General features: G+C 35.5%; 1 protein-coding gene across 2 annotated transcripts in view; it reads left to right on the top strand.

The window, feature by feature from the left end:
• Positions 1-15,642, top strand: part of LOC122799442 (trichoplein keratin filament binding) — a 1,060,398-nt gene that overhangs the window by 306,177 nt on the left and 738,579 nt on the right. For both annotated transcript variants that reach the window (XM_044068500.1, XM_044068499.1), the window contains exons 5-6: positions 10,728-10,796; positions 13,421-13,594. In XM_044068500.1, the coding sequence (XP_043924435.1) occupies positions 10,728-10,796; positions 13,421-13,594 (243 nt within the window). The remainder of the gene's footprint in view (positions 1-10,727; positions 10,797-13,420; positions 13,595-15,642) is intronic.

Genomic DNA, 15,642 nt, shown 5'->3' with positions numbered 1-15,642 from the left:
CTACCTACACTGACTGTGTGAGTTCTGTCCCTAAGCCAGTCTACTATCCATCTAACTACATACAGGTCAGTTTGGAACTCCTTTAGTTTGTTTATTTTGCTTGGACGTGGTATGGTACCAAACGTTTTGGTGTTGTCCGGGTATGCTGTATGGACAGGTAGCCCACAGTTGACTACTTGAGTCACCCTCTCAAAGAAGTTAATTAGATTATTCAGACAGGATCTATCCATGAGAAATCTCCCACCTCAAAGAAGTTAACTAAATTCGTCGGTCAGGATCTGTCCATGACAAAGCCAAGCTGATGGGGATAAGTCTGATAAGATTTTTGATTATCATAGTTTATCGGGTCATTTATAACATTTTCCATGGCTTTGTGTATAAGACTTGCCAGACTGATGGGACTACATTGACCAGGGTCATTTGGTAGGGCCACCCTTATGAAGTGGCATCACAACAGTTTTGCACCAGACCTGTGGGCTATAGCTCTTGCTAGGCTCAGGATAAAGAGATTAAGGAGTGGATCAGCCAGCTAGTGCTGTTTATAGCGTAACTGGGTATGTTATTGGACCCCATGAATGATGTATTTTTTTGTCTGGGAGTGAACTTGTACAGGTTCTTTGATGACTTGGTGGTTGGTGTCCCCTATATATGTTTGGGCTTGGAATAGTTTCCTCTGGGGTAAAGTGGGCTCTAAATTTGTGTGCCAGCAGTTAGCAATATCCACTGCATTAGAGTAGGTTGTACCATTTTGAATAAGCACTGAACAGTGCTAAGTGTTATTTTTTATTTTCTTGACAACTGAGGAAGGATTTGTAGTTATGTTTAGCTTTCTTAGCTAGTCTGAGTTGGTGGGATGCTTTGTTTTCCTGATGGTATGTTTTAAGTTTCTTAGCTTACAATCTGTTTTCCTTGATTTGACAGTCTTATATGATATATATGTTAAGGAATTTTTCTTTTATTTTGTAAATGTTAATGCTTATGGACCACAGAGCTAATTTACATTTAAACGTCCCCTTTCATTTGAATTTAATTGGAGCTGTCTGTTTATACATTGGTCTAGATGTAAGTAGGTTTATAGGTTGGTACTAGGCAATCGGCTCTAGGGCCCATACAAGCCTAGCCATAACAATTCCCTGGCTATTTCTTCCCACAATATTTACTTCCCTGGACCCCTGTCTAGCAAGGCGACTGACATGATCCCGGGGTGAATTTATAGGTTCATAAGTAGAATTTGTCAGTATAACTCTTTGCAGCCTTGACCTTTTGGGTAATATCGCTATGATGAAATTTGGAGAAGTTATCATAGAGTTTTGGAGATTTGTATATTTGAAGTCCATGAACTTTGTGATGTCTTCATCTGTAGGTTTGGAACTTTTGATGGTGAAGTTACTAGTTTATGATCAGACTAAACCAGCAAAGGCAATATAAAGATCAATCAGATGCTAAGGTTATGAGGACAAGGACAAGAATATTATGTCCTCTAGTGGGTCCCTTAACAGTTTGATCTAGGGAGTTCTTGTTTATGTAATCTATGACTTTTTGTGCATTTATTTATCTTATGTTGACCTGGTTAGTCCCCAGTAGGCTAGTAGCATCTTTTCAGGGGAGACCCAAAGGTGGTATTTATAGTACTAGGGAAAATTTAGCCAGAGTATCGAGGAACTTCCCCTACTCACCATTGCTGCAAGTAGGACCCATTTTGGAAGAGAACCTCCTGTTTCCATTCCAGGTGCAAAGGCTGCCCAGAGAAACAGGGAGGCAGGTGGAGAGAGAAGGAGATGATGAAATGGTGAAAGAAATGAAGAAGAAGCAAATATTGAGACCAGAGAATGTCTGCAGGGTTCTGAGGAAATGTTTCAAAGAAACCTGTTTGGAGATGAGTCAGCAAATAATGTATGTATAATTACAACCTTCCAGTGAGGAGGGTTGCAGTATTATTTACTTAAAGAAATGGTGGTGCAGAGTGTGCCAGAAAATGAAGGAGGTGTTTCTTGGGAGGTGCATTATGAAGAAAATACAAAATGAAGATTTAGAAACATCTTGAAATATAGTGGTGAGATGGAAAGGAAAATATATGCAGAGAAAGTAAAAGAACGCAAAAGAGGAATAGCAGAAAAGAAGGTAGAAGAAAATGAAAAACAGAAGTATGTGGTAAGGATTCAAAGCAAAAAAGACAAAGAAATGGACAGGTATGAAGTGTGGGACAATATAAAAGCTCCTTTGGGTGTAAAGTGCATGAGGTAAGAGCATTTATTCCTCTTGACAATGGGATATTTTGTGACATTATATTTGACACATTTTTTTTTCAATGGAAATTTTTCTTGGGGAATATAAAAAAAAAAGACTGTAACCCATGGAATCTTTATGCGATAAAAGCATTTAAGAGGGAGACAAGAAAATACATGTTCAATTTTGAACAGAGGTAGAAAGAGAGACTTTGAAAGCTTTGTGTAAAGATGTATTGGGCATTATAAAAGTTTATGTTAAAAGGGATTTCTGGACTGGTGGTTGGGATTGTAATACTGTTAAAAATAGAAAGAGAAAATTTATATATATCTACCAAGTATGATAACTGTAGAGGGGAATAGCAGTGTTGTAAAATACTGGGGACAACCCAAAACATGTTTATTTTTGTGGAAAAGAAGGCCATTTGATAATTAACTATTACAAAAGAATATGTTATATTTGTGGGGAAATAAGATAGGATTCACAAAATGTGAATTGAAATGTTATAAATGTTACAAAATTGGACATGTATGGATGGATTGCAAAAATGAAAATAAAAGGAAAAATAAAGAAGAAAATGAGCAAAGAGGAGAAATTTTAGAAGTATAAATTTAAGAAAAAATAGATGAGAAAAAATAATAAAGGGAACATAAAAGAAGGTTCAGAAATAAGTCACGACAACATAAATTGGGTGGTAGCAAAAAGAATAAAAGAATTCTATTGATAAAAAGGTAAAATACAGAAAAAGAAAATTTAAAGGGATAGGTACAAAAGAAAAAAAGAAAGGAAATGGATGGAAAAGAACATATACAGCTAATAATTGGGGTTTGGTATAATGGTTAAGGTGTTTGGACTCTCAGACATAAGTTACAATGTTTGAGTCTCATCTTTTGGAGGGAAGTTGACTAGGCTTAGAATTGCCTATTAAGAAAGCTAGAATAGGAATTAGCTATGAAGGTATGAAACCATGAATCTAATGGAAAATTAAAAATATTAGAGTGCTTTCTGTAAATGTGAATAGTATAAGAATATAGTAAGAAGAATGGTAATTTTTTGCACTGGTGTAATACAAGCAATGTAGATGTAATTGTCTTAGAAGACACAATATTTTTAACAAATGAAAGATTAAAAAAACTATAGGGAGAAAAGATAATCTGGAATTTGAGAAATTAGAGATGTTCTATAATAGCCATATTTTGTAGAAATACAGTAAAGATATTAGACATAATTTTCGGAAAAATAGAAAGGTTGACCATTGTAGATTTAAAATAGAAGGAACAAGTATATAGAATTATAACATTATATGCTTATACTAATTATAAAGAAAGGAGAAAAAACTTATTTCGTCAAATGTTTGACTCTGTAGTGATAAATATGAATATTAGTATAACAGGAGGCTTTAATTGTGCTTTAAGAGGGAAGCATAAAAAGAAAGGAAATGATATAAGAAAAATGATAGAAATAAGAAAGATGTGGTAAGTTAAAACTTTGGTACAAAAATTCATATACTTACAAAAGGGTTATATCTAGAACTAAAAATAGATTATTTTATAGTATCAGAAGATTTAGCATAGGAGAAGAGGAGGCTCTTGCAATATGGATAGAGATAAAGAAAAACAAGGAATATATAAAAATAGGCAAATGAATAAAAAGGATATGTGAGAAAGTATGGAATGAAGAATAAGAGATTAGTAATACAATTGTGGAAATATCATATTACTTTGAGAACATTTTATAAAAATTGGTCTGAATTGTAGATGATTTTTAAGGAAAAGTATAAAAAATGTATTTACAGTGGCAATATGATGTGAGAAAACATAGAGAAAGAAAAATATAAAAGAGCATATGATGATGCATTGAATGATTTAGAACATAATGACAGAAAGTACTTTGACAAAGAAAAAGAACTAAATGAAAGAAATCAAGAAAAAATACAAGAATTGTTACATAACAAAGATATTACGTACAAGGAAAAAAAGAGAAGTACCAAGTTACTTAAGCAGATTAGTAAATGAAGATGGTAGTGTAATGAAAGAAAAAAATGTAAAAGGAGAAATAGAACTCGGGGAAAGATTATGAATAGTGTAGTACAATATGTACAAGAAATATTTAAGGAAAAAAATAAGATATTAAAAACATGGAAAGTAAAATAGTTGACAGAAAAAGAGAATAAGGAGATGAAAAGGAGATTTCTTTAAATGAGCTAGGTAAAGCATTAGGACAAGTAAATATAGCTCTGACTGCAGGACCAGATAGAAAAGGGTATGAAATGTATAAAAAAGTTAAGGGATTGGCAAAAAAAATATTTTTTTAAAGATTTTTGAATGAATTGTTAAATGAAGGATTTATGTATAAACGATTATGTAGTGAATACTTAAATTCATGTGGAAGAAAGATGCTGGAGGACAATTAAAAAGATAGAGACTAATAGTGTTGAATAATAATGAATATAAGAACTTTATGAATATAATACAAACAAGATGTGAAACAAAAATGGAAAATGTTATGGAAAATAGCATATATAGTATAAAAGGGAAAGGTTGTCAAGAATTATTAATGATAGAGAAATTGTGGATGATGATATGAACAGAAAAGTGAAAATCGTGGCAGGAGACCTTAATAAAGCATTTGACATGAATGGACATGAACTCTTATGGTTAATAATGAAAAACTGTAATATAATTGAGAAAGTTAGGAAATTATGTATGTCAGCATAAAATAATAATAAAGTAAAACTACTTGTAAATGGCTAGTTATACCAAGAGGTACATATGAGTGGTGTAAGACAGGGATGCCCAATGAGTTGTATACTCTTTGTGATAGTTACGAATGTGACAATATGCAAAATAAATTACAAAATGAAGGAGGTGGGGTGTATAATACCGCAAGGATTAAGAATTCCAGTTCTCTTAAACATATGCAGATGACAATATAATAATTGCAAAAAACAAAATTTGGATAAAAGAAGTAATTTACAGAAATTAGTGTCTAGAAGATGATAGGGATGTCTTTCAATTAAGAGAAAAATAAAGGTTTATATGATGTAGTAAAGATTGGGGGTATATATATTTTACGATTAATTAAATTTCTGTGTTAGGTATAAAATTTGGGAATAAAAATGAAAGTAGAATTCAGTGGAAAAAACAATAGACTAAATAAGCTTGTCTTTTATGGAGAACATATATCTTATTCAGAAAAAGGAATATTTGATACATTCAGTACTGATGGGAAAAATACCACACTTAGCAATTGTATTATGTTCCCAACAGTATTTGAAAAGGAATTATTGCAGATAATTTGTTTCCATTTTTATGGGGTTCTAGATTACACCCAATAAAAAGAGGAGCTTTGTATGTAAATAAAGAAAGTGGCGATTTAGGGTTAATTAACCCAGTGGTATATGCTGCTTCATTAAATTTGTACCAAGTTTTAAAGTGGATAAATGAAAAAGATGAAAGATTAGTAGTATTAATATAAGTGTGATAATTTGGTATGGTAAAAAATAGTGTATAAATGATGAAATAAAATATTACCAAGAAAAAATTATTTTTGTGGAAAATAAAAATTGATGCTGTAGAAAAATATAAAAAAAGTATGGTATAAGAAAGTAACGATGAAACATTGCTACTTAAAACTGTGGAAAAGTATAACAGATGGAAAATTAAAGTTGTAAAAATAAGAAGCAAATTGTGTAATCAGAAAATAAAATGTTAAGGTTTTTTTTTTTGTTCAATAGGTAAATTGCCAGTAAAAGAAAATATGCCATATAAGAATAAAAAATATAGAATATGTGTACATTGTCAAGAAGAAGAAACTGCGGAACGTGTTTTTGAAATGTAAAAGAGTAGAAAATTTATGGGAAAAACTATTTAAAGATTTTTTTGAAGATATAAAATGTGGATAAAATAAACATGGATATGATTAAATATGAATATTATAAGAATAGAAGTAAAAATATGTTAAAAGAATAGATAAAAAGTTGTTTTACGTTATATGGGTTATATGGAATGAAAGAATAAATTAAATTATGTTTAATGATAATGGATTTCAGCAACAGTATTAAGTAAAATCAGATGGTGGTTATGGAAAAAGGAGTGGGGGTCTAACAGGGTTGCAAATTTAGTATGACTGTGTAAACTATATTTGTATATTTACACACTTATATTTGTAAATATGTAAATATTTTGTTAATAGTTAATATATAAATATTTTGTAAATAGTTCATTTTGTATATAAAGAAAGGACCCCTACTATTTTCAATAGGTGCTGTGATTTCTTTTGCATCCACCTAAACTACCACCATCTCAAGCAGGTGAGGCCTCATTTTAACATCTCATCCAAAGGACAGCACACACAGTGTGTTGCACCCACTTATGCTGCATTGCACTGTCAACAGTCAATCTATCTGGTTTGGGAATAGAATCCACAGCCTTCTACACCAAGGGCAAGTGTGCTACCTGTTGCACCAATGACACTGCATGTCTTACTTTGGTGGTACCACAGTTTATCATTTGATAGTTAATGTCTCCCAGGATAATAGGGTTACTTTTTATAAGGAGCTCACTGAGAATATTTAAGAGTCTTAAATGTTTTTCAGGGGACGGGTGGCCCTGTAATATGCAATGTTCTTATAGTTGATACTATTTAGTTTGATTTAAATGTCTTAAGGTCTGCTTCTGGGTCTTTAAGTATCTGTCTGGAGGTTATATGGTCTGTAGCAAATATTGATAAAATATCACAGTTTCCTTGAGGTCTAAATGAGTGGTAAGCACAAAGTATGAGGCGGTACTTTCTAAGCAGTTAAGCCAGATTTCTGTAACAGCACACCAATGGATGTTCGGAAGATTTAGGAGGTCTTCTATGTTCTTCATTTCATTGTTTAGGCTTCTAGCATTGAGTAGAGTCATGTTAATGTAGTCCAGTGGTTGGCTTCTTTTGGTAGTTATATTAGAAGGTCTGTTAGATGGACTTAGCTTAAAAAAGGTACAGTGGGGGCAAGGAAAGCTTTTGCCAATATGCAGAGGCCTTGGAATAAGAGATACAGTCTGCCTCTGGTGAAATAACATGGTTGTCCAGCATCTTTTCTCATAGTAATATATACTGGACCACCCTTGAATGACCCTAGCAATTCAGTCATCTGGTAAAGTCAATTAGCTTTTATTTACACTTTGGCATCATTCTTGGTGACAGAAGGATTCCATCAGTACTAGGGTCTTTTCTTCATTTGTGACATTTATGGAGAGCTCTGTCATATCTCTCTCTCTGCATATCCCTTTGGGTTTTTGCACAAGGTTGTTTACTCCAGCATGGACCACTACCATGTCGTAATCATATGTGTCTCATTTAAGGATCAACAGTGCCCTTGAAGCACCCACTATCTTGGCTCCTCAGAGACCGGTCACGGTCACCCTCCTTTTGTCCAGTCTCATGACTGTAGAATTAATGTGCCTAACTATAGAGTCACCAATCACCAGTGCATTTTTGTTTGTGTTTATAGGTTCCTTTTGGGTATTGGGTTTGAGATGATCTATTCTCTGTTGACTTTCAACAGTGTTTGTGCCAGTTGGTGTTGCAGTGTTCAATGTACACTGGGTCTTGCTCTTAATAGTCCTTTGAGGGTTAGGTAAGAACTTTTTGACTGCTTAAACATATGGTAATTTAGTGTGGGTTTGTCTGTGTGGTGTAGTACAGGTAAGTAATCACAAGATGTGTTTCTTTATGAGAGTGGTGATAAAACTAGTTAAGTATTTGTATCTCTTGCAAATAGACTGTGTCAAGCTAAGTAGTAGATTAATAATGAAGAGTTTCTTGCAATTGATGCATTACATGAGTACATCAAGGCCCATAAGACTGGCAACAGAGGGAAGGCTAGCTATGCCAAGGGTGCAGGGGATGTTGGGGTAATTGATCTAGATTAGTAAACTTGAATCAGAAAGTTTGTTCTGATTTAATAGAAGGACAATTGAAAAGTGATATGAGAAGTTTTAATACTTGAGAATAAGTGTTGAGATCTTTTTGGCTCCTGATTTAAGGTGTCAGGTCAAATTAAGAATAAATAAATTAGCTTGTAGCAGTAAAATAACATTATGCACTTAACCATCTGTTCCAGAAACTATGAGGACAATTTAAATGTGCAACATAGTGCTGATACTCGTAACTACAATGTGTATAGCTCTAACTTAAGTGGAGGACTATCAAAAGTTCCTAGGAGAGAATTTGAAGTGAAATTAGCCTGCGTCTGTCAAATGTAGTGCGGTACAGTGCTGCAAGGACTACAACCCAGTGCTTTTGTACTGATGAGATAAAGTGAAAGAACCAGCGAAAAAGCGGCTAAAACTCCTGCTAACGATATCCGCTCATCAGAAACAGCAGCAAATTATCCCCTGCCACAAAATAACCCCTGATGCCTTCTGCAGACTAACATCGTGACCAGAAAACCAACTAGAACTCTAAATTTAATGTAAAAATGGAGAAAAATGTGGAAAGGCACAGGGAGAAAATTGGGGTGCTGCTTAACACAGGAATAGACCAGTGTCTGTTGTAAACACAGTGTAAGCAATTTTTGTCACTCACCTGTAAAAGTGGTAAAGTTCAGTAAAACATTGTAAAAATACAAAAAATGCTAGACAAATTTAAGTGCACGGTATTGTAGCTGTCAACCATTCAGTAATAGAGAGGGAAGTCCTTAGTAAGCACTACAGGAAGAAATGATGCCTCTCTAAAAAGAGGCAGTGTAGACAGGATTTGTTGAAGTGAGAACGATATGGGGACTGTTACGAGCAGTTTGACATGATAAATGATTTTATGGTGGCCATTTTTACAAATGGAAAAAAAAATGGAAGATTTCCAGTAGTGGAGGACTGATGTTTATGGATGAGAGACTGGCACAGATATTGGTATTTGAGGATGTTGGTGGGTGATGAATTGGTCATAGAGACAAAGTGAAATGGTGTTCTTTACAGGGTTATGAAGTAGTTAACAAGTGATTTGTGTTCCACTTATAGCTAATTATGTCTTTAGAGCAAGAGGTAGTGCCTGAGAATTGGGCATGAATTGCTGTGCTTCCTTTGTGCAAGAATGGGGTTAAGAAAGATCATAGTAATTGAAGGTCAGTCAGTCTGACATTTATTCATGGAAAAGTTTTGTGGAAAAGATATTAAAAAGGTTAGACTTTTCTTGGAAGAAGAAAATATACAGAATAGTGGTGACAGTATGGGTTTCCTAAAATCAGGTCTTATCAGACTAATGTGATTAGTTTCTATGACCAGATTACAAGGCTTAAAAAAGCAGATGAATTCACTTTTAGTGAAGAATGTCTTTTGCTGGGTGTTTAGTAAAGAATTGGTCTTGTACCACACAAAAGGCTGTTTTAGTAGATAGAAAGGCAGGAACATAGGTAAAGGAGTGGTAATGTGAATTAAGAATTGTTTGATTAATGGGTACCAGATCTTCATTATATAAGAGCTGTCTGAACTTAAAAGATAATTGTGTGGTAGTTTTTTCTGAGGGCAGGAGTTGGGGAGGTGTATGAGGTTAAAGGTGGAGGTCATGGTGTTCCTCAGGATTCTGATGCTGATCCTATATTGTTTGTACAGTATTTGCTATGTTCTGCATGTTGGAAATGATTTCATATGTTCGCTTATGATTCTCTGTGGTATAAGATGGAAATATATTCGTGAACATTAAGGAAGCTGGGCCAGTGGGTGGCTAGATAATTAGGTTTATCTTAATACATAGAAAGCATAAAGCACTTGCATTTTAATATCTTAGTGCTGACTGTATTAAATGTGTTGGCACTGTTTTTGAAGAAAAGCGGGATTTGAGGTTTTACATTAGATTGAGCCTTTACCTTAACACATTGTGTTGGAAAACAGTGTGCAAAACTAACATGAAGGTGGATTCTAATTGAAGTAACTTTAGGGGAAGAGGAAGTTTTACTCCTTTGCTTGACATACTGATGGGACAGGAACAGAGTGGTTAGACTGCTGTTTCCGTGTGTTCCTGGGGGAGCCAAGTGGGTATATAAAAATGCATTGAATGGATTAGTGGTATAAGCTGAAAAGAAAGACTTTGTCATTTAAACTTGTTATTCATGGAAAAAAATCAAAAAAGAAATAGAGAAGATGTAATATGCACATATATGATTACACAACTATAGTCAAAGTTTTTGATCAAAAGGTAGGAAAGAATGAAGGAGGAGGCATTGCTGACTAATATCCAGGGGATATTAGTACATCTTTATTTGGGGAAGGGGTTGCTAATCCTTGTAATAACTTTAGTTCAGTTTTTGAAGAAGAGACTGTTTTTCTACAGTTAATTGGGGCTGGGATAGGCGATATGGATTAATTAAGAGAATGGGGCATTTCTAGATAATTGCATAATTCAGCTTTTTTTTGATAAACTTGTGTTTTAATTGCTGGTTTTGCTTCTGTAGTCATTTATAAATATATACTTGATTTTTAATAGTATGATATAACACTTTATTATTCTTTGTATTCCAGGTTGAGTCAGAGTTGCATAAGAAACATGTGATCAGCAGCTGGGAATCGCAGATCACAGGACAAAAGCAGGTAACAGATGAGCAAAGTAATGCATTTGTACAGGAAATGTATTGGGAGAGAAGCATTTTTCAAGAAAGGTCTGTGCTTTCTTCAAAGCTATGAATCCAGGTTTAGTTTTTGTACCCTTTGTTCAAGTCCCAAAAGTTGAAAACTAGTCTGGAAATAAAGCACATAAGTAAAGAGATGATCGTTAAAAAGATCCTGGGTGTTCTTTGTACATGTGTGTGTAAACACAAAAGTTTAAAATTAGCCATCTTTAGGCACTATTACTTGTGGTAATTGGGTTGAAGTGCCTAGAGATAAAATGAAATGAAAATAAATGTTCCAGAGCTGATCTGCTTAATGAGGTTCTTTCATTCTGTGTTTTCTCAACTGTCATGAATGAACCATGAACCAATGTGTGATTATATTTTGATGACTCCTGTTTATTTGTCAGTGCTTGTCTGTAAAACATAGAATTGAAAAACTGGGATTACCCTACAGGAGTCTGAAGATTTTGCCAGTGGGTTAGCATAGCTGGTAAAAGGAGGTCCGTCCTTGCGAACAATCAGGATTAAGGCCACAGGCATTGGCAGAGCTTGGCAGGTAAAACTTTTCCTAGGTTGCCAAGAACCATCCAACATCCTATAATGTACCATGGTGTCTAAACCTCTCTAGAGCTTTTTGCCGTGCTTCAGCTTAGATGCATGCCAAAACAAAACCGGGCTGTCTTTGGTACTTGAGAGTTTTGTGTATTTTGAGAGTATTCTAACTTATTCCCTTAATGTTAGTCTGTTTATATCTTACTCTGTCTTATTCTTGTTAGAGGTTTTTTGCTTAATTTATTGAAACTTTTTTGTCAGACTTGATTGTCTTCTTTTTTTCAGGCCTTTGTCTACTTTTTCATCTTCCTGCCAGCCCTTTTATTAAGGAGAAAAAACACCGTTTTAGCTACATTGAATTTTCTTTTTGCTTTAAGCTGTTTAGGTGATTACCTGCTTACTGAAATGGGCTGTGCCTTTTAAAAATGTGCCAGTAGAAATAAGATTCCTCCCCATAATCATACAATAGGGCAGTAATTTACCTTGGGGAAGACCCAGTATCTCCAAGTGCTTAATTTTGTAAGAAGTTCATAATTTCCATTATTAGACACCTTCAAGATTATTTAAGCTTACACTTTTATAAGATCTTCTCTGCTCACACTCAACGTGATTCTTCTGCAGCTGAAACTTCTTTGTGCTGAGGCTTATCATTTTGTAGATTTTGAAGCCTGCTGCGAAAATTGCCTTGTCCTTACTTACAGAACAGAATAGGCCACACAAATGGCTTTGGATTTCTCTATATTTTTTTCTGTTACGTTTGAGTTCAAACAGAAAAGCATGGAGCTGTTCATTAAATAAGTTTGTATTAAGGTCGTAGAGAGGTTTTTCCTGTTGCAAGAAGCACTCTTAAAAGGTCTGTTATTTTAGTACCTTGCATAGCTTGTGCTCACAGATATTAAATTCCTTCTGTGTATGATAGCCCCCAGTTTTAAAATGTACTTGCTACCTCTGGCAATATCCCGTGTGTATTTTTTTGCCAGATGAAGAATTTTATTTTAGTGAGTTTAAACAACCTCAGTCTGCACATTCTGATTGTAGATTGTTCAACTGAAACCTGAGGAGGTACAGGTCTACTCACATTATAAATAAGACTAGTCTGAAGCAACTGTTTCATCGGTTGTTACTAGACTTTTTGTCTAGGAAACCGTTGAGCAGCCTATTCTAATTTCCCAATTGCCCCAAGCACTGTCAGGTTAAGTGACTTTCTCAAGGTCAAACAGTATGATAGCCTCCAGTTTTAAAATGTACTTGCTACCTCTGGCAATATCCCATGTGTATTTTTTGCCAGATGAAGCATTTTATTTTAGTTAGTTTGAACAACCTCAGCTTGCACATTCTGGTTGTAGATTGTTCAGTTGAAACCTGAGGAGGTACAGGTCCACTCACATTATAACTAATACTAGTCTGAAGCAACTGTTCATCTGTAGTTACTAGACTTTTTGTCTAGGAAACCATTAAGGAGCCTAGTCTAATTTCCCAATTGCCCCAAGCACTGCCGGGTTAAGTGACTTTCTCAAGGTCAAACAGTAAGTAAATGAAAGTGGAAGCTGAGGGACTCAACCATGGACCATAGAAAACAACTTAACAGCTTGCTGACAGCTATAGCCTTAACCATCTGCCCTGATAGACAATGTGGAAACTTGTGACTTTCATGCCTTTCATTTTGTGGCTCTGAACTTTGAGATTTCCTTGATTTCTTATTACTGTTAAGTAACATTGCGTTGAGTAGTACAACTGTTTGAGGAAGATTTTGTCTAACTTTACTATACTATATTAAGCAGATTTCAGTTTTGCATTAAGGATCAGTATTTAAAATAAAACTGCAGAAAAATGTAAAAATTCAGCAGAGGGTTAGTAGCTATGGCATCATAGGAACAACTGTGGTAAGATATAGTTCTTACTAGAAATAAAACTACTTTTATTGTCTGGGAAAAAGCCTTTTAGCAGTCATAATGGTAGGAGCTACAGATCACATAAAAATAGGTATTTAAAACAGTCAAACAGATGATTATCTAATTTGACTAATTTTACATTGCGTTTATTGGATACTAGCAAAAAGAAGCAGAGAAAGAAGAGAAACTGCACTTTGAAAATGAATATGAAATTGCACGAAGGGAAGCAATAGAGAGAATAAAAGAAGAAGAACAAAGGCGGAAACAAAAAGAGATGGCGTGTGCAGAGGTTTTGCGCCAACAAATGGAAGAGCTTAAATTACGAGAAGCTGAGGTAACATTGTTTCTTTTATTACCTTCCAGGAAATCTTTAATGCTTTATGTGTACATATATGTGTTTGTTTTACTTTTTTGTGGTGTACATTAAATACCTACTATTAGCTTTCACCTACTGGTTACTAGGCCTGACAAAGTAGAGAACTTACTGTTTTCCTGGTGGGTGGAGGAGGACATATTGCTACAGTTCATAGGACTTAATACTCAAGTGCACAGTATCTGTGACTGTTTCAGTATGACATCTATCACACATATGAAAAATGTCACATATTTGGCATGTGTACCTTAATATACTTGCAAATTTACTAGTCGTGAGAAAAAAATAGATAATGCTGCTGTGGCATTATGTGCACACAAAAATGACCCCATCCTGTCACATCTGCTTCCCTCTTTCTTTGGGAGGGGGAGACTCATTCCCCTTTGCTGCATATGGAGTACCTGCTATAGATGTTTGTGAGCGAGTTATCTCCTAAACCATACAAGATGTACTATGGTTGAATGAATAAAGATTAACAGATAGCTACCTGTTGATATTCTTAATACTCAGTGTTGGAGCACTGATTCTTGGGTCCTCTTATGATGCAGATACCTGCAAACTGTCCGGATTCCCAGAGTCTTTACATCATCCCTAACCAATGGATGTCTGAGGACTGATGTCTGGGTATAAGAGGTATGTCCATTGGTGATATCTTCAGTTTTTTCTAGCTGTGAAGTCTGATGTGCTACTCGATTTTATCTAACATTCGCAGTCCATAGGTTGGCTCAGTTTTTACAGACTTTCCTACAACCTGCTTTCCAGTTAAGTACCCTGTTGGGGAAATTTTTTTCTCTTTAATGTTTAATAAGGTCAGTAACTGCTTGAACTGTGGGAAGCAAATCCTGCATAAAGTTTTCCATTCCTTTTGTATGTTTTGTTTGGGGGCCTCAGCACGATATTTCTAGTTGTCTGGATTGTGCCAGGTTTTGCTCAAAAATCCTTAAGCTTAGGGCTGAAGTTCTTGTCCAACACCATCTCTTTCTCTGCATGCCTTGGCTTCAGCCATTTCCTTTCCCAAGAAATGGAAAGATAAGAAAATGAAGGAGATGGATGACAGGGAACCTTTGTGTCCACAGTCAGATCAACCAGTGACTCAGGCAAGGCACCTTTGCAGCCCTTGGGTCTGACAACCACTAGTCACAAGCCCTCTGGCACGACCCCTTGGAATGCCGACAAGACAGGAGGCCATATGGTTATACTATTTCTACACTGATGTTGATTGGGATTGGCATTTGAGTGTTAGTTACCAAGGGAGATTGTTCTTGTACAACTGCTGAAGAAGTAAAACTAACTTCAGGGAACTGGATGGAGGTTGTGGTCACCTGACTGCATAGTGAACCCTTGTATTCAAAACCTCAGATGCCTAAGCAAAGTCTACTGGTTATCCTGACCCATTCTTCAGATGGTTTAGCCCGGGATAGGATAGGCAGGATAGGATGCTTAAGATAGCCCAATAGTTTGTGACTTTTGTGAAGTCCAGGGAGCCCAGCCAAACATAGCTGTCTGCCCTGAAGGTTCTCCTGATAAAAGGAAGAAGGATGTTTCCCTTCGGGAGGACGCAGATTCCTCAGAATTCAAAGCTGAGGAAAGAAGTGTCTTATGCTAAACATCCCCCCCGTGTCCTTCCGTGAGTCTGACTCAGATGATACCCTCTCATCTGCTTCTTTACCTGAGGATTTATCCTTTGGGGATACAGTGCACAAGATGAAGGAGGCATTTAACTGCGCGAGCAAAGAATTTTCTCAGGTTCAAACTCAGTTTAAGAACTTCTAAGCCTGCCATATTCCAGACTACTGCCTATCCCCAGGGATGATACAGTTCTAGATGATGTTTTTGAGGACATCTGTTTGTTCCCTAGTTCTCTGCCACCTGCTCCGAGAAAGCCGGATTGTTTTTATGAAGTGCCTGACACCCATATGCAACCTCAACAAGAACCCATAAGCAGATCCACCAGTAATGTCTACTGAATCCACCAGAGAAAGTACCATTGCTATTAGGGCTCTGAACTG

Source organism: Protopterus annectens, chromosome 4.part0, assembly GCF_019279795.1.
Source record: "Protopterus annectens isolate FY-2018-M chromosome 4.part0, PAN1.0, whole genome shotgun sequence".
Taxonomy (NCBI): domain Eukaryota; kingdom Metazoa; phylum Chordata; order Ceratodontiformes; family Protopteridae; genus Protopterus; species Protopterus annectens.
The sequence above is the reverse complement of the archived record's forward strand: the minus strand, read 5'-3'. Positions and strand labels throughout refer to the sequence as shown.